The sequence below is a fragment of the Sesamum indicum genome, linkage group LG4, assembly GCF_026168435.1.
Source record: "Sesamum indicum cultivar Baizhima isolate 11 linkage group LG4, ASM2616843v1, whole genome shotgun sequence".
NCBI lineage: Eukaryota > Viridiplantae > Streptophyta > Magnoliopsida > Lamiales > Pedaliaceae > Sesamum > Sesamum indicum.
In genome coordinates, this window is record NC_142660.1 from 16,372,992 (window position 1) to 16,390,564 (window position 17,573).

The following is a 17,573-nucleotide window of genomic DNA, read 5'->3' on the forward strand; positions in this document are numbered from 1 at the left end:
TATTTTTGTGTTTTTTACATCTTATTTGTGTGTTTTTTTATTTTTCGACTTTCTATATATAATATATACACTGATATATATAATATAAAAGAGACGTAATTTGTCAATGAACAGTGCTCTTTGTCTCTCGAAAATACAATATTAAACATACAATATTTATATATAAAAGAAATATGATTTGACAATGAACAGTAATTTTTATCTTCCTAATCTCAACATCAAACCTACACCACTTATTTTTAAATATTTTAAAATACCTCAAAACACAAATCCAATCATACCATCTATCTTCAACACACACTTATTTATCTTTATTTTTTTTATCTATCTCTGAATACCAAAATAAAACGCTAAAAATACAAATCCAAACGTTAACTTTAATACCACACACTATTTACAACTATATTCAAACATGACAGGTCTAAATCCTTGTTTCCTTTTTTTAACAAAAAAAAAATAGGTGAACCACGCAAATTGACTAGGCATATTCTAAGTCAAACTCAATACTCTGCCCACTGTATTAATTTTTAGTATTCAAGTAGGATTATTTTTTTTAATCATCTGTACTATATTATTTATATTATTATTATATAATTCAAAATGGTTATTTGGTATTTTTTATGATGCCTCTATTGGAAGAAATATATTTTTTTATGGTTAATTGTCATGATAAAAATAAAAATTATGATGAATATTAATTAATTATGACTGTATAACAATTATTAACTATTATTTCTGTAAGTGAGACAAAAATATTAGCTATTATCCTATTATTAAAAATTATGATAAATATTTTATCTATAGTTAAACCATTGCAAATGTTGTCGCATTGATTTATCATGATTTTTATGCTGTAATTATTTATAATCTGGGAAAAGAATATTTTTTTTAATGCTCATGACATGCTAAAGAGAACTGCGCTTGGATGCCTGTGGCGGTCAATGTTAGGGATTGGTCGAGTAAAGATTGTCAACGTCTAAAGAAAATATGAAAAAGAAAAAAAAAAGTAATTGCAAGAAGCACGGTTTACATATTTCAGGAAAATCTTCTTCGTCTGCGTTTGCTCAAAATCAATTTTCTACTGTAATAATTTCAAGTGAATTATAGTAAAAAAGACCATTTATAAACTATTTATAATGATATATCTGTAAAATATTGTAAAATTATAATTGGCCAAAAATTCAGGTTCCATATAGTTGGCCAAAAATTGCCGAAATTCAAGAAAGGAAACATAACGCTTTTTGTTGTGTAATATAGGATCTTTCTACTTTTGATCATATTGGTTATAAGATTTTAATTTTTGGTCATGTAACTTCTAAAAAATAGTATTTTAATGAAAATTGCCACGTGCTTAACATATAGTTGTTAGTGTTTTTACACTTTTGGTCTCATTGGTTACGAGATTTTTACTAATAATTTTAGAAAACTAGAAGATTTGATCCAATGCACTTAACGACCACGTGGCCTTTTTATTAAATATTGAAGGGAAAGGACTATGAGATTAAAAGCACTACTTTTTAAAATTACGGATAAAAAATAAGAATCCCCTAATCAATATAATCAAAACAAAAAGACCCTAAATTACTGGACAAAAATCAAAACACACGTAAGAACAAACTTTAATTTTCACAAAAATTCAAACAACTTTAAACGACTAGATCACAGTATTACGTGATTGCCATTCTTAGTCACATATTTGGTGTTGCATACAAACGAAAACTCTCGTCCTCATAATAAAACAAGAAAGAAAGGAGAAAAGAAAAAACAAATCCACAGGCTTCGTTATCAATTTTCTACCCTGCACGACGCTGCCCGCCTTTGTTTTAAAAGAAAACGTGAGCCTACCCGCCACGTCACCGTCACGTCTCAGAAAATCCAGGTGGCGCTTCCTCATTGCTCCGCCACAAGAAGACGGAATCTCGCGCTAACAGAGAATACTTTTTCGACACACCCCCTACGGGGCAGAAACCCCTCGCCTAATTCGGCATTCATTTGGCTGCTATCTTTGTCTCTATGTTGTATGTATCTAAGCCCATGTGCAGAACCCTATAAATACAAGGAGCGGTCACGGGTCTCCTCGTTTTCAGCTTCTCTTCTGCATTGTTCTGCATTTGCTTGAGGCTAGAGTACTGAGTTTCTCTCTCTAGTGTAGCGATGGAGGCTGTGGATTCCACTCGTGTTTTTGTTAGAGACGTCAAGCGTGTCGTCATTAAGGTAACGGAGTTGTGATTTTGGTTGGATTTTTTCGCGTGGAGTTCTTTTTTTCCTCGATTGAGATGGTGTTTTGTTTGTTCCGTTTTGGTTTCGCGGTTGTTGTACTGCTTCTGGCCAGTCATGGAATGTTAAGAAGTTCTGTTGTGCTTGTCCTGTTTTTAGTGCCGAGTGTCTATTCTGTTTGACAGAATCTTCGGGAATGAGGTTTAATAGGCTAAATGTTATTCTGGGCTCGATGGAGATTAATTATGTCTGTAGCATTTGGAACTAGCAGTGATTGTTGAGTGTTGAGTGATGGTGCAAGAAAATGTTGAATTTCTCTTGATTTTTGTGTATTATATAGAAGTAAATAAGTTATTCAGTTCTTATAATGAGTTTGGTGGATGATCATGCCTGTACAGTTGAGCAGTTTCGATTTCGTATTATAGGGTTGTTTGTTATTATAGGAAAGACATGCTGGAAATTGAGAACTTAGAGGATATATCATGTATCAAGTAGTTTTCCCTATGATTCAAACAAGTTTTGGTTTGTCCCTGAAGTTTCAATTTGACATCATTAGGTTCTTCTGTTTTGGTTCTGTCACTATGTAGTCTAACTTTTAATATGTATGAAGCGTTGGTGTCTTAGATGCCCATTAGTAGTTAAGGCTTATTCAAGTGTGCAAGTTTAATATACAAGAGCTTGTATTCAGTTCCTTAAAAAGGAAGACATGCGAGTGCCCATTTCTGGAGCAGGAGCTGAAGTCATTTCTATTATAGAAACTAAACTGCAAGCTCTTGTACTTTCACCTAAATGTGCTCATATGCCTGCATAAATTGACCACTTCTGGTTTGTTAGGCAATCTTAAATTAGATTACAAGTTGTGGAAAAGTCAGAACATCAGAGACTAACGTTGAAATTGGATGTACAGAATAAAAATTTTCTCAGCATTAGCAATATGACAATGAAATGCTGTACGCTAGAAAAAATTTAGTTGCAATTTGAAATCTTGGGTTGTTGTATGGCATGAATAATAAATTTCAGTGTCATTTTCCTTCATATAATGATCTTTCTCTTCGCCATTTAGCTTGGCTTGTTACTTCAAAATCCTTTGTCTTTGATGTTTTATTGATGCTTTATCTTTAAAAAATAAGGTTGGAACTGCTGTTGTCACACGAGCTGATGGAAGATTAGCTCTGGGAAGATTAGGCTCACTTTGTGAGCAGGTGATCTCAAGGATTATAAACTACTTTGAGTCCTTTTTAACTTTTGTGAGTGCATGCACCAGCATTTTTTAATGCTTACATTGTTGAGTTGCAAATGAAGTGCAGATTCACGAACTGAACGTTCAGGGGTATGAGGTTATTTTGGTGACATCAGGTGCTGTTGGTGTTGGCCGCCAACGTCTTAGATACAGGAGATTACTTAACAGCAGGTTGTTTTCTTTCCCTTGCTGTCCTTGATTTTGGTCTTGTGAGACTTCAAAATGATTATAATGGGATCTTTGCCTCCTAAAGAATATTCCAGGAATTTCATCATATTTTTGTTATCATTAACTGTGCTCAACTTGACAGTTGCCAGAGTATGTTGATAGTGCTTATATAGCAGTAGAAGAACTCAGTTGCTGGAATTTGCAGCCGATCCTGCAGTCGACTTTTATGCTAAAAAAATATTGCAACACAAGAATTGTTAATGAACTTTGAAACTCCGCAGTAAAATGTTTCAGCCTTTTCTCAATTCTATCTCCAAGCGTTTATTCTTTGTTTCTTTGCAGTTTTGCGGACCTCCAAAAGCCACAAGTAGAACTTGATGGGAAAGCTTGTGCTGCTGTTGGACAAAATGGTCTTATGGCTCTCTATGATACTTTGTTCAGCCAGGTGAAATCAGAAATTTAGTGCCTTATTGTGATTCTATTTTGTCTGTCTTTTTCTTTTCAGCTGGATTAGTTCTGCTTTCTTTACTTGTGGAAGATTAACAAAATTCAATCTTCTTTTGACATATAGGCTAGTTTTGCATGTAAGTTAATGTTGAATTTTGTTTGTCTCATGCAGTTGGATGTCACATCAGCACAACTCCTAGTTACTGACAATGATTTTAGAGATCCAGATTTTAGGAGGCAACTCAATGAGACTGTCAAATCTTTGTTGTCTCTGAAGGTTGTTCCTATATTTAACGAAAATGATGCTGTCAGTACCAGGAAAGCTCCTTATGAGGTGCGCTCTTGTGCCTTCATTGCTTCCTTAGTTCTGTTGCTTTAATTAGATGGCTGACAGTTTAGAGGGGGATATTATGAAGACACCTGGTATTATCTGCTAAAAAGTTGCATATCTCTGGACACCCCTTAATGCTCAAGGAAGAGAAAGTTGTGTGATGTCCCATTAAAATTTTGCATTTGCAAGCTTACGCTTCATTTATCTGATTGTGATTCTGTGCGGTCTGCTTGTGTGTGCAAGTGTTCAATGATTTTACTCATCATTCTTTTATTTTCGTTTGGTTTCTTTTTGTCTCTTTTTTATTGGTGGTGGTGGGGCGGGAGGCGAGGGGTGGGGTGAAAATGGTGGCGGTGGATGGAGTATTGGAATAAAACTCTGATGTCATATCAACTATACTCCACATAAAGGCAATAAACTTTTTCAGCTCTATTATCATTTTCCTCTATAGCATATCTTGATTAAAAAGAGGCACATGCTCCTATCATTTTCCTCATCTGGTGCCATTTGTAGGACTCTTCTGGAATATTTTGGGACAATGACAGTTTGGCAGCTCTCCTAGCACTGGAGCTAAAAGCTGACCTCCTTGTTCTGCTGAGTGATGTAGATGGTCTTTATAGTGGTCCACCAAGTGATCCACATTCTGAACTGATTCATACATACATTAAGGAAAGACACGAAGGAGCAATAACGTTTGGAGATAAATCCCGGGTGGGAAGAGGGGGTATGACGGCTAAAGTAAAAGCTGCTGTTTATGCTGCTTATGCTGGCATTCCTGTTGTTATCACCAGGTGAACTGCCTTTATAAAGAAACTTTCAAATTAATGTGCCTTTTTTGTTAATTGGTTATCTCAAAATGCCTAAAACTCTTAATCCCAAATAGATGGTAAATGCAGTACTAGATACTTCTTTCAAATATATGATATATACTTTTGTGATGGCATTTACTTGAAACATTTCCAAAGAATTAGATGAATTCAAGATCCCTACTTCACAAGTAGCAGATGAATCACTAGGCGGGAGCAACACACTGAATCTAGTTCAGTATATTATTATGATAAGGCCAATTTTTTAGCTTCATACCATGTTTCATAAAGTCCACGAGAAAATTCATAGCTCAACTCTAAAAAGACCATTTCTTGGATAAAATTTTCCTCCAAGTCCAGGGGAGACTGTATAGCTCAACTCAAAACAGCATTATCCGTACTTGGGTCAAGTGGCAACGGCTGCAGTTCCGTTTTTCGTCCTAACCATAAATTAAACTAGAAAGTCGTACCTTCTTAGTCATGTGATTCCATAATCTGGTCAAGTTTCCTAAATTGCATTTTTATGCCATTTTTTCAGTATTTGCCAAATAATCTCATTCTATTTCACACGGTCTTTGTTAATATCCATGTAAACTCAATGATACAATACAGTTATGTCAGTTTTGGTATATTGCACTGCAACGAGATTCTGACTTATTGGACTAAGCAAGTTATGTAAAGTACTTTGCAAACAGTTGCAAAGTTTATTATGATTGCTTCAAGTGATGTTGGACATACTGAAAAGTGGAAGATTTGGTGTTCATAAGTCTGTACATGGTGAGTGCAAGAGAAGAAAGTTGCCTGATCACCTCTCCTAGAATATTTGATATACTACGTTTCTATAATCTGATATAACTTATAGGCTCATAGTTATGTAGGAGGATATGAAAGCTGGTTTCTGAATTAGAACCCATTATAACTCCAGATAGTTGAGCAATCAAGAAAGTCTGCCATGCTCATAAACCCATCATACTGTAACTGTTGGTTATCTTTTTAAAGGGGAAATTACAACTCCATGATACGCATCAGAAGACACTTGCTTATTTGCCCCACATATATGAACGTCTTGAAATTGTCCGAGTTCACATTCATTATTAAACACATGATGTATATTGTATGAAGTTTCAACATCCTGAAGATTCCTGTCTTGATATGTGTTATGATATTTCCATTGTACTCTGAAAAATACTGGCCCAACAACATTTTGTTCATTTGATGTATGACATGTGATACATTTACCAAAAAGTTTTGTTTCCTGGTTATTCCTTCTCCTTCCTTTTAGCGGTTTCCACCTCACTTTCTCCTACTCCTACCCCCTTCTTGTGGCTGAAGTGGTTTTGCTACTGGAAACATTATAAAAGTCTTAAATGGAAAGCGTATTGGTACGCTGTTCCATCGGGATGCTAGTAAGTGGGTTCCACAAGGAGAAGTTAGTGCACGTGACATGGCAGTCGCAGCAAGAGAAAGTTCAAGAAGGCTTCAGGTAGTCATACAGTAAAGGGAATTCTTGTTATATATCGCATATAAAATCTTTAGCATGTTACTATTTTACCTTGCAGGCTATGTCTTCACAAGAGAGGAGCAAAATTTTGTTGGATGTAGCTGATGCTCTAGAAGCAAGTGAGAAGCTGATAATTGCTGAAAATGATGCTGATGTTGCTGAGGCACAGCAGGCCGGATATGAAAAATCTTTGATATCAAGGCTTGCCTTGAAGCCTAGTAAGGTGAGACACTGCCATACTAAAAAGCAGCCTTTCAATTGAATCATTGTTTTAAGTGTGGTATTCTCTCCTGAGTTCCAATCTCTCTGTCTGTCTGTCTCTGTGTGTGAGTGTGCAAATTTCTTTTATCATCTTTAGGTTTCGAGTCTCGCAAATTCTATTCGTGTGCTTGCAAACATGGAGGAACCAGTTGGCAGAGTTCTGAAGAGAACAGAGGTAAGGAAATGGCTCTCGTCGCACTTATAGCATGAATAGAAGGGTATGGCAATGAGGAGTCCAATAGACTGACTTACTTTAGCGGATACTGTATGCAAATCATAGGTTCATGGGTGAACATCCTCAGCAATGATAATTGCAAGAGGAGTGAGATTTTAAGTTGTGAACCTTTGTTCCTAAACGTAACATGCTACTTCAGTTTCTTCTAAAATAAGTAATGCAATATGTTTTTCAAATAAGCCGACAAGAAACAAAGTATGTGAGGGTATTGGGTGTCAAGGTCAAGCTCAAGTAATAAACTCTAGCATGTACACCACCACCCAGTTTATGCATCTAGCTCTCCGTAATATCTGCTTTTCCTGAGATCAATCACCTGTTATGAGACAGAATATGAGCTTGAGTTTGAAAATTTGCGAAATTCCTCATAAAATGTTTATGTTTGTATATCTGTGTGCTTGTATTATATTCCTGGATGTTATTTTTCTGAATCCTTACAAATAATAAAATCTGATATTCAGCTTTACCACGTGATTTCTGGGACCAAACTGCTAACTTGTCCTCAATTTGGGTTAAGAAAAAATCTTGATCAGAGATCAAAGAGTTCCCAAGCTGGTCTGGCTTGTTACTCCATCATTTGCAATTTTACATATCAAGTGACTTAAGATCTACTGTATTTTACAGATCCTATGACGTTTATTAGTGCCATTAGGACATAGTGTTTTGTTATTCTGACAATTATTTCTGGCACAGCTTTCACAAGGACTCATCTTGGAGAAACTGTCATCTCCCTTGGGTGTGCTTTTGATCATTTTTGAGTCTCGTCCTGATGCACTAGTGCAGGTAAATCACACAACCACCTTTGTATGGAGCTCTTCTGCATATAGAATCAAATGCACACCTAAGTGTAATAAGCACGGCAGCTTTAGTGTAATTGGACCTGCTGTCATTTTAATGATCAATGACTATTATGTTCCAATATATCTTTTTTTTGTTTTTGTTTCTTTCTTTTCAATCTATCGATATGCCACCTATTACTTCGTTACCCATGTTGGCTTTAACTTCTCTTTCTTTCCAGTGCTTTTTCTTTAATGACTAAACCTTTCCTTTTTTCCACTTCATATATTTTCCTTTCAAAATTCATGGATGTGCTTTCCTATGTTCCATATTTTAGCTAGAGGTTTTATCCGATATCCAGAATATTGCCCTGTTATGTTACCAAGCAAATTTTAGCATTAGCTTTAACTAGTTTGTAATAAGAAAGAGGGTAAATGCATTATCCTCTGGAGAAAGCAGTTTGCAGCTGTTTTCAGAAACAAAGACAAAGGGTAAAGATATAAAAAAGACTTTTAGAATCCAGCAACTTTCGGGAGACTATTGGGTATAACAGTATGTCTGGTGTAGTATTCTTTCCAATATGTGTCACATGTTTCTTTCCTCCTTTTATTTTAAAGATATAAGAACTTGCTAAACTAGCAGCAGAATGCTATTTTCGACTTCAATAAAACGTATATACAAATTATTTATGTTCTTTGCCCGAACGAAGTCATGGCATTTTGTTTCCTTTACACAAACTCGTGGAATTTTGTTTCCTTTAAACAAACTCGTAGAATTTTGTTTCCTTTAAACAGATAGCTTCGCTAGCAATTCGGAGTGGGAATGGGCTCCTCTTAAAAGGGGGCAAGGAAGCTAGAAGATCAAATGCAGTACTACATAAGGTTTAATCATTTTGAAATTAATTTGTAGCATGTCGGATTGGTTCTCCTGGACTTTATAACCTCATTTTTTGTAATTTCAGATAATTACTTCTGCCATACCAAAAAATGTTGGGGAGCGTCTTATTGGACTGGTTACTTCTAGAGAAGAGATCCCTGAATTGCTCAAGGTGGCTTGAAATAATATTGTGTTTCAGTATTCTTAAATATTCTTGTTTAATGGTTACCAATCCAGAATATAAAATGAACTGAAGTTTAATGTTTTGTGGCAAAGCTGGATGATGTAATTGACCTTGTGATTCCACGAGGCAGCAATAAACTTGTTTCTCAAATAAAGGCTTCAACAAAGATTCCTGTTCTTGGACATGCTGGTTAGATATATTTTACTTTGATTACCTATGTCAGCATTTTCTTTGTTATAATCTTGATCAAGTAGTCATGTATTCCATGTATTGAGAGATTTAGCTGTGTTCTTTTCTTTCCAGATGGAATCTGTCATGTTTACGTAGATAAGTCTGCTAATATGGATATGGCAAAGCAGATCGTTTTGGACGCGAAAACGGATTATCCTGCTGCCTGCAATGCAATGGTCTGTTTGATTCCTTATAATACGTTGCATTCTTAGACTATTGAAAGTTAATTTAATCTCTTTCATTCTGAAGGAAACATTGCTTGTTCACAAGGACTTGGTTCAAACTGGCGGTGTAAATGAGCTCATTGTGGAACTTCAAACAAAAGGTTTGGTTTCTTCATAACAGCACCTCTCCCCTCAAAAAGGGAAAGAAAAATCATCTGGTCATCCTTGGGCATGGTTAGGAGGTTGTTTATTTAACAATATAAAATGATACTTAAAAAGGATAACCTATCTATGTCTTTAGGTTTTTGGTACCATACACTTGTAGAGATGGGTCCATCGTTCTCAGAGTCTTACCTGTTGGATGATTCCCTGGATCCTGTTCCTGGCATTATGAAATGACTTTTGTATCATGGTAGAAATAGTGGTCATATATTGGGAATCTTGAAGGCTCAACCACTCTTTCACTAAGCTAATGAATTAAATGACACAACAAGTTTCTTTTGAGTATATAAATGTAACTTTTTGGACATTGCTCTGCAAAATAACAGTTGAGTAAAAAGCTGACCAGAATTCTTGCCTTCAAAAGAATCCTGTCTTCGCAGTATGGGTATAATGATGTATATGTTTTAGGTGTCACAATATTTGGCTGACCTCAAACCAGCTCTGTACTAAATGTTCCTGAGGCACGTTTACACCATGAATATAGTTCTCTTGTATAACGATGTATTCCTGTTTCAGGTGTCACAATATTTGGCGGACCTCGAGCCAGCTCCTTACTGAATATTCCTGAGGCACGTTCGTTACACCATGAATATAGTTCTCTTGCTTGCACTGTTGAAATAGTGGATGATGTAAAAGCTGCCGTTGATCATATACATCATCATGGAAGGCATGTTAGCTTTTCAAATTCTTTGCAGTTCATCTTTGTTCTTTTACTTCGTTGCGTCATACAAATTTTGATTGCTTGTTTATTGTAAAAGTGAGCACATAATAGACTCTCTCTTAATTGCAGTGCGCATACAGACTGCATCATAACTGAAGATCATGAAGTTGCAGATATCTTTTTACGTCTAGTTGACAGGTAATCAGTCACTTGTCTATTATACTACGCATTCCATAATGAAATTTTAATGGAAGTGGTAGAAGAGATAATTGCAATGCTAGGCATTGTACTTTTACCTGCTGGAATGAACTTAACATCAGCTGTTGACATTTCCAGTGCTGCTGTATTTCACAATGCAAGTACACGATTTTGTGATGGCTTTCGTTTTGGACTAGGAGCAGAGGTATGCTATATGTGCCTCTGTTGGAATGAACATTCCACCATAGTTATCTTAGTTATACTCTAATGTACTTGTTGAACAGGTTGGCATTAGTACAAGTCGCATTCATGCTCGTGGTCCTGTAGGTGTTGAAGGATTGCTCACAACACGATGGTATGTCTGTGCAACATTCTTTCTTTCTTGTAATACTAATAGGCTAAATGATCTTTTTCTTGTCGGTACCAGCTTGGAGCTTCTTTCAGATTATTTATACTGTCAGTATGTCTGCATATCATATTCAAGGTTTTGTTTCCATGAACCATCTCTTCACTCCATTCACCGTCACCCGAATGTATACAATTACAGCAATAGCATGCCAAATTCTTCATCCTTATTCCTCTTTGTTGATAAAACACCTTGTCGTTTTGAATTTGGCATTTGAAACTTGTACAGTCGAATGCCTACTCTATTTCAACTCGAGCTTTCTTTTCCGACGGCTCTGTATGCGACACAAAAGAAGTTGACACCTCTTTTTCCTGTGTGTTTTGAGTTCTGAAAGGCATTCAGCCATTTTATCTGCTCTACATTCCTAAGGTAGGTCTAGTAAAAGAGTGAGGTTCATCGAGACCTGTTTTAATGTGATACAGGCTTGCACGAGGAAGTGGACAAGTGGTAAATGGTGATAAAGGCATTGTGTATACTCACAAGGACTTAAATCTGCAGGCTTAAGACCAAGCAATCAAAATAACCAACAATGATTTACAGGCTAAGTTGCTTCCCGTGATGTTACTACTATTTTCTGCAGCTGTCTCATGATTCAATCGTAATCGATGCAGATAGCTATTGTCGTTACAAGGAGAAGCACATAGTTCAGGCAACCTACTTCGGTTCCAACACATGGTGTGTATCATCATATTTAGACAACTTGGGTTAGCATAAATTAATGGATATCTCAAATTTCATGAGAATAATAACTTGCAGGATGAGTGGTGTATTTATAAATATTATTTGGGTGAGAAATCTACACGGAAATATACTAATATTCATGCTTGATTGGATGTCTTACTTTAGTGAGTTCACTTGCATTCTGGATATGAAAACTATGTCCACTACATAGTATCTCAGGTTTTGCATGCTGGTTTTTTCCCATTTTGTGTTATCTGAATCTATTGCATCATAATTTCGGACATCATCAAGGCAGAAACAATCATGAGTTCCCAAACTTGATGTAGAAATCTATGCTGATGTTTAGTCTAATTACAGAATGTTCTTTTACACTAATGTTCATTTATAAAACCATACCCTTTTTTTCAGGGAATAATTTCATCTAGTATCGCACCGGTTGTTTCTATCTAATAAAAAAATTCATCAATTAGTAAACATAATAGAAAAAATTGATTGAAAATTCATATTTATTTTAATGGATGAAATTTCGCAAATTATATTGGATCTATGTATAATTACACTAATTTTTTTTTAAAAGAGGGAGATATAATTTTTCCTTTTTTTTTTAAATCAAAATGCTCTGTTCTTTATTATAAATCAGATCTTCTTTGAGAAACATTCCAAATTCTATGGACCCGTCCTAAACTTGTGAACTCGGGCAGTAAGATAAATAGTTTTATTTAAGTTATTTGGTATGATCAAAATGGAGTAAATTTTAAATATTTTTTTGTGTTTGGTATAAAAAAATAGATTGAGAAATAAAAGACTAATTTATAAATTTTTATTGATTAGTCATTTCTCTTGATTTTGTACTAGAAAATAAATAAGTTAATATTATTACTCAAATAATTTTAAGTTACTAAAAAATTAAAATTAAATCTAAAATTGTACTAACAAAATATTCATCAAATAAGTACAAGAATTTTTTTTATATGGTTGTATTTTCTCAAAAGTTATATACTGGTGTTATTAGTGGGAAAAGAAAAAAAAACTGAAGAGAAATTATATGTATGGAAAATAAAGTAAATAAAAATAAAATACGTATATTTTTTTTGTCTTTTTAACTTTTTGTCAATTTTCGATAGAAACAAAATTGAACACCGAAAGACTTTCACATACATCCAATTTTATTTCCGTCAATCTGTTGATCCCTCACCAAATACCAAACTTTTTTTATATATCCCCTTTTATTTTTAGTTTTTTTAAACACTCATTTTTTGCCCAAACAAACAAGCAATTATGCTTAACTGTCTCCATGTTGTTTCTCTTCTAAAATATAAATGTTTAACTTGTCTTATTTTGTGGTTAAAATATTTAGGATTTGTCTACTCATATTATAATATGTAATTTAAAAATTTGCTAAAGTAAAGTTGTCATACCCCATCCCACATCAATTTAGAAATAGATATAATAAATACCTCATAAGCTTTGTCCATATATTGAATGCTCCTTTTTTATAATAGAATCTTAAGATTGCATCTCCTGAATTTGGAGGGAATTCTCTTGCCAAACTTTTATTTATTTTTTTAATGGTTAATTTAACTTGCATGGGTAATCAAATGCAATTTACTCCAAAAATATGTGAAATGAGCAAAAAAAAAATTGTCAAAAAAGAATTAACAAATTACCTCCTGGTATTTTAGAAAATGGAGCAAATTACTTGCCTATCAATATTTTAGATGGGGAAGGTGTTACTTTGCGTCATTTTTAAAAAAATATATAGTTTTTTACAGGAATTTTTTGGCTCGTATCTCATATTACATGAGGTAAACTGTATTTTTCTCGATTAATCCGGGCACTTGATTTCAAAATATTCCTCTAAAACTATTAACAAACAACCTCTAAACTCATAGGGGCATATTTGTAATTTCACAAATTGAATATCTCTAAAATATTAAAGAATTGGAGACCTAAAATAGCTAAAAATTCTCAGGTACTTGCAGAAGAGAAGCTCCCCATATTCACAAAACTAAAGCACGGGTTCATCAGACTTAGATCCTTTTATAATACCATTATTACATTTTACCCTCTCAAATTTAAGGATTATATCTAAATTGCTTTAAAAAATATAAGTTCGATATCATGGATTTGAGTCCGTCAGATGTGTGGGTATCTATTCTACTTAATGTGAATTTATTGTAATGAGTAATTCTTGTTTTTTCTAAACAATAATTTTACTACGAAATTAGAAAACTTTTTATTTATTTTTTTAATTTTTGAGCAAAATATTTATCGCATATTTCTCGCAATTATTGGTGTTGCACGTAAATATTTTATTTAATGATAATCAATTTTGTATTTTTCTGAATTTAATTATGTTATACACATATCAACGTAATCAAGACATTTATAACATATAGTTAATGCACTAACCATCGCTGCATCATCGTTTCAATCCACCACTCAATTAACATTACAAACAGAATTCATGAAAAGAACCACTTTCTACCTCATCAAAGTTTGTATAATTGAATTTTTCCAGAATTACTACATAGACCTGAAGTAGCAGAATATCAGTTGCATGTTTATGTAATACAATAAAACTCGTTTTATGAAAAATCCCACCAAATTTTTTCCCATCTCCGCTGCACCTTACGCCTGAATAAACTTCTGGAGGTTCTTCAGCCAACTAATGTATTCTCTGCTGTCCTTGTCGACCATGTACCCGTGTAAGAAATTGGTAGTGCTGGGTTTGATTCCTCTAAGCTCCAGATACTTATGGAAAGCCTTCTGCAAATTCTCGTCTAAATCCCTGAAGAAAGGAAGACACAATATAGACGATGAGAGCATGAGAATCATCAACCTCCATTCATCAGAAAATTTGAAACATACAAAACAAATCAAAACTCACGCAAAGTCAGGCCCTTCATATGCTATCTGATCCTCAGAATTTTCAGGATCCTTCACGGATAAGCTGTCAATCGCTATCTCATCAGGGTATGCAGTACAACCAAACTCCAGACAAGGACCACTCTTCTTGGAGATTCTAACCACCAGTGGAATACTAGATTGGTTGCCCCTTTCCTCTCCTTCCTCATCATCATCGTCGTTCTCCTCACCAGTAACAAGATCAGGCATGTGAACTTCAACACTTATGGTTTCACCTTGATATTCTCTGGTTAGTGTTATAGTCTGCTGTCCAGGATGGTCTTCAATTTTAAAGGGGAATCCCTGTGGAACTTCCTCAGCCTGTAAAAGAATGCAAATCAGAAAACAGTCACATTTGCAGCAACAGAACTCAAACAAGGATGCAAGCAAAATAACAATGCTTTGCATTAACCAACATCACACTTGAATGTAGTTAACTGAAACTAAATGAAGTCTAACCCTTACACAATAGGTATGACCTCTCCACGTTCTTTCAGGTAGTAATCGTGGAGAATAAAATTATGTGTAAATCATAGCAACACTCAACACCCTTGAGGTTAGCTCTAACTATGCGAACACTCTTTGTTATTTACAAAATTATAAGTACACCCCTCAATGTAATTTACACCAGAAGGTGTTTTTGTAAGTTTTTGTCCCTAGAGGTGTTGATGTACACTTACAACCTCATGGGATCTACTTGTAATTTTACAAAGGGCCGCTGTGTTTGTGTAATTAAACCTAACCACAAGTTGTATCAATGTAATTTACCCAAATATTAATCATAAGCTACAGAAAACCAGTTCCCGTTCATGAGGACAATTCCATTATGCGAATAAACTAAATGGTGGAATTCAATTACGCTTATCAATTTTGTCCCTTACATTTTAAAACCAGAAGCATGTCCTCAACTATAACAATCTAAAATTGAATACCATATAATATTGATGTAGGATCTGAGTTTCATAGGTTGCAATTAGGATCGCAACAGTTATATATCTCCGGCCTACTACAAAATTGACATACACAATCAGCTCTTTGGCATCATTTTACAATCTGTAAGACCCCATCAATGTACCACAATTTTGAGAGGGCAACATATATACAGAAGTACATATAAAACCTAAAATAACTAGAAGTAGAAAGACGCCCATATTACATTAGAAAGAAAATGGTAAACCATTATCCAAGGAAAAAAAACCAACAAAGAATCAATTTGCAGAAAAATTAAAAGCATTTTACCAAGACTATGAGAGTAATTACCAAAACCTAAGTGTAATTCCTCGTAATTTCGAACTTCAGCTACAGAACCAAGCATAGCAAGTTTAAATGAGAAAACAACAAAAACCTGATCCTCTTCCTGAGACTCGACGGCGCACTGAATCTCGGACTCTATGACGCGGAGGAGCGACTCATCGGAACTGGGATTGGTTGAGTACTGGTGGAATAACGACGGAATTGACCTCTGAAGGAGATTTCGTGAGAGGTCCGCCACGCGGCTGTTGACGGTGGCGAAGAGGGCTGAGCTATGGTGGTGGCGGAGGAGGTACCCTTCTCTTACGGCGGAAGCCCGGAAGGCCAAATGTACAATTCTTGAAGTAGTTCTTCTAATCGCGTTGTTGAGTGCCATTCTTCTGGATGAATTGAGAATGGAAGAGACTGGAAGGAGAGAAAGAGTTTAGTTAGGGTTTTAGCAGGGTTTTGGCCGATGAGCAATTGTCATTTTATATATAGCCGTTTTGGTTCTTGATGAAGTAAAGCGTCTCCTCTTAATAGAGATTACTTCTAAGATAATGAAATATATTAATTTTAAATTCCAAAATTAATTCACTTCATATTGATTAAAAAAACTTAGATTTTTTTTTTTTTTTGGAAAAAGGCTTCCAAAATTATTTTTTGACAAATCTCGATTTGTTTTATCGTATCCTAAAAGTGAATTTGTTTTAACTCACAGTAACTATGTGAGGACAAATTTCATCTTTAAAGAGAAGTGAAATCACTTTTCAAAACTTCGTCAGAATTCTTCATAATATTTGGTTTCAATTTTGCTTCATCTCCAATATAGGCCAAAATATGGACAATGTTCGCCTTGATTTGTTTTGAAAGTTTTGGTGGTGTTTTGAGATGTTTTAAAACGGTGCTTCATTTGTTTTTTGTCAAAATAAGTCTACACTAATTATCGCCCTACGACTAAAAAAATTATATACATACTCATACATATATATAAAAGAGATTTGACAATGAAGAGTAGTTTTTGTCTCCTACTAAACAACATAAAACATACCACACTTATTTCATACTATCTCCAAAAACAAATCCAAACATACACACTATCTCTAACGCAATTTAAGAAACACTACTTAACGGGCTAACTCCCAAAGAAATAATATCATATATAACATTTTCTTACACATATAGATTCAAAATTTTACTAAAATGTGGGCTGGTTGAAAAGCAAAATTCAATGGAGTGTAAAAATGGCCTTTTGTTTAAGAGAATCGAACAACCCAGCGGTCCAATCGTCGACCCGCTTGAACCGGTCTCAGGTCAGTCGAACCGATTGGGTTGCAGAGTGGTATAAATTGAGCATAAAAGTTCCTAAGTTTTTCTCTCTTTTATTAGCCAAAAGTCCTTAATTTTCCTCTCTTTTTTAAGTTATTGGTATTGGACGCTTATTATTTGAATTTCATGTACTCTTTTGCTATATTTTTTTATTAGACTATTACATCTCTATTTTATGTTACTTAATTATGACATATATTATTGAAAATATTTTTTGTAAAGAGAAAAATACTTAAAAAATAAATTTTGAAGTATATGTATATTATTTAATATTTAAAGTTAATTTTTATATATTTTATAATTATTTATGACATATTATGACGTTATCGGTTCGACAACGGTTCAACCAGTGATCCGTAACCCACTAAATTTTCTGATTTGATGAACGATTCTTTTTATTAACAATAGTTAATGAATAAATAAAAAAGTTTAACATGAATAAATTTAAAAATTTAAAATATTCAGGATATAGTAATAAAAGAAAAAAAAATTAACATGTTGGAG

At 34.3% G+C, this 17,573-nt stretch overlaps 2 protein-coding genes across 3 annotated transcripts; one reads left to right on the forward strand and one right to left on the reverse strand.

Annotated features, from left to right (window-relative positions):
* The first annotated feature begins 1,844 nt into the window (after positions 1–1,844).
* Positions 1,845–11,750, forward strand: LOC105160941 (delta-1-pyrroline-5-carboxylate synthase). Of its 2 annotated transcripts, XM_011078481.3 has the most exons (20): positions 1,863–2,214; positions 3,348–3,419; positions 3,525–3,628; positions 3,968–4,070; positions 4,245–4,406; positions 4,917–5,194; positions 6,542–6,692; positions 6,769–6,933; positions 7,069–7,146; positions 7,897–7,986; positions 8,775–8,861; positions 8,942–9,028; positions 9,133–9,229; positions 9,344–9,447; positions 9,521–9,596; positions 10,174–10,324; positions 10,448–10,516; positions 10,655–10,721; positions 10,801–10,871; positions 11,345–11,750. In XM_011078481.3, exons 1-20 carry the CDS (start codon positions 2,155–2,157, stop codon positions 11,424–11,426), a joined length of 2,154 nt encoding a protein of 717 aa, XP_011076783.2. In that variant the 5' UTR covers positions 1,863–2,154; the 3' UTR covers positions 11,427–11,750. The 2 variants fall into 2 exon arrangements, with proteins under 2 accessions (XP_088735668.1, XP_011076783.2); XM_088879542.1 differs by lacking the exons at positions 10,174–10,324; positions 10,448–10,516; positions 10,655–10,721; positions 10,801–10,871; positions 11,345–11,750 and adding an exon at positions 10,066–10,104 and having other exon boundaries at positions 1,845–2,214.
* Positions 11,751–14,067: 2,317 nt separating this feature from the next.
* LOC105160942 (uncharacterized protein At2g39795, mitochondrial) lies at positions 14,068–16,240 on the reverse strand. The gene is made up of 3 exons (XM_011078482.3): positions 15,856–16,240; positions 14,494–14,831; positions 14,068–14,394 (listed from the first exon to the last, which is right to left on the reverse strand). Exons 1-3 carry the CDS (start codon positions 16,135–16,137, stop codon positions 14,235–14,237), a joined length of 780 nt encoding a protein of 259 aa, XP_011076784.1. The 5' UTR covers positions 16,138–16,240; the 3' UTR covers positions 14,068–14,234.
* Between the last annotated feature and the right edge of the window lie 1,333 nt (positions 16,241–17,573).

Excerpts from the sequence above, each read along its gene's own strand:
- LOC105160941 (XM_011078481.3), top strand. The coding sequence starts at position 2,155 with ATGGAGGCTGTGGATTCCACTCGTGTTTTTGTTAGAGACGTCAAGCGT. Across the intron at positions 3,420-3,524 it reads TAGGCTCACTTTGTGAGCAG|ATTCACGAACTGAACGTTCA; the intron begins GTGATCTCAAGG and ends AATGAAGTGCAG. Across the intron at positions 9,230-9,343 it reads TCCTGTTCTTGGACATGCTG|ATGGAATCTGTCATGTTTAC; the intron begins GTTAGATATATT and ends TTTTCTTTCCAG.
- LOC105160942 (XM_011078482.3), bottom strand. The coding sequence starts at position 16,137 with ATGGCACTCAACAACGCGATTAGAAGAACTACTTCAAGAATTGTACAT. Across the intron at positions 14,832-15,855 it reads AGTCTCAGGAAGAGGATCAG|GCTGAGGAAGTTCCACAGGG; the intron begins GTTTTTGTTGTT and ends ATTCTTTTACAG. Across the intron at positions 14,395-14,493 it reads TATGAAGGGCCTGACTTTGC|GGATTTAGACGAGAATTTGC; the intron begins GTGAGTTTTGAT and ends TCCTTTCTTCAG.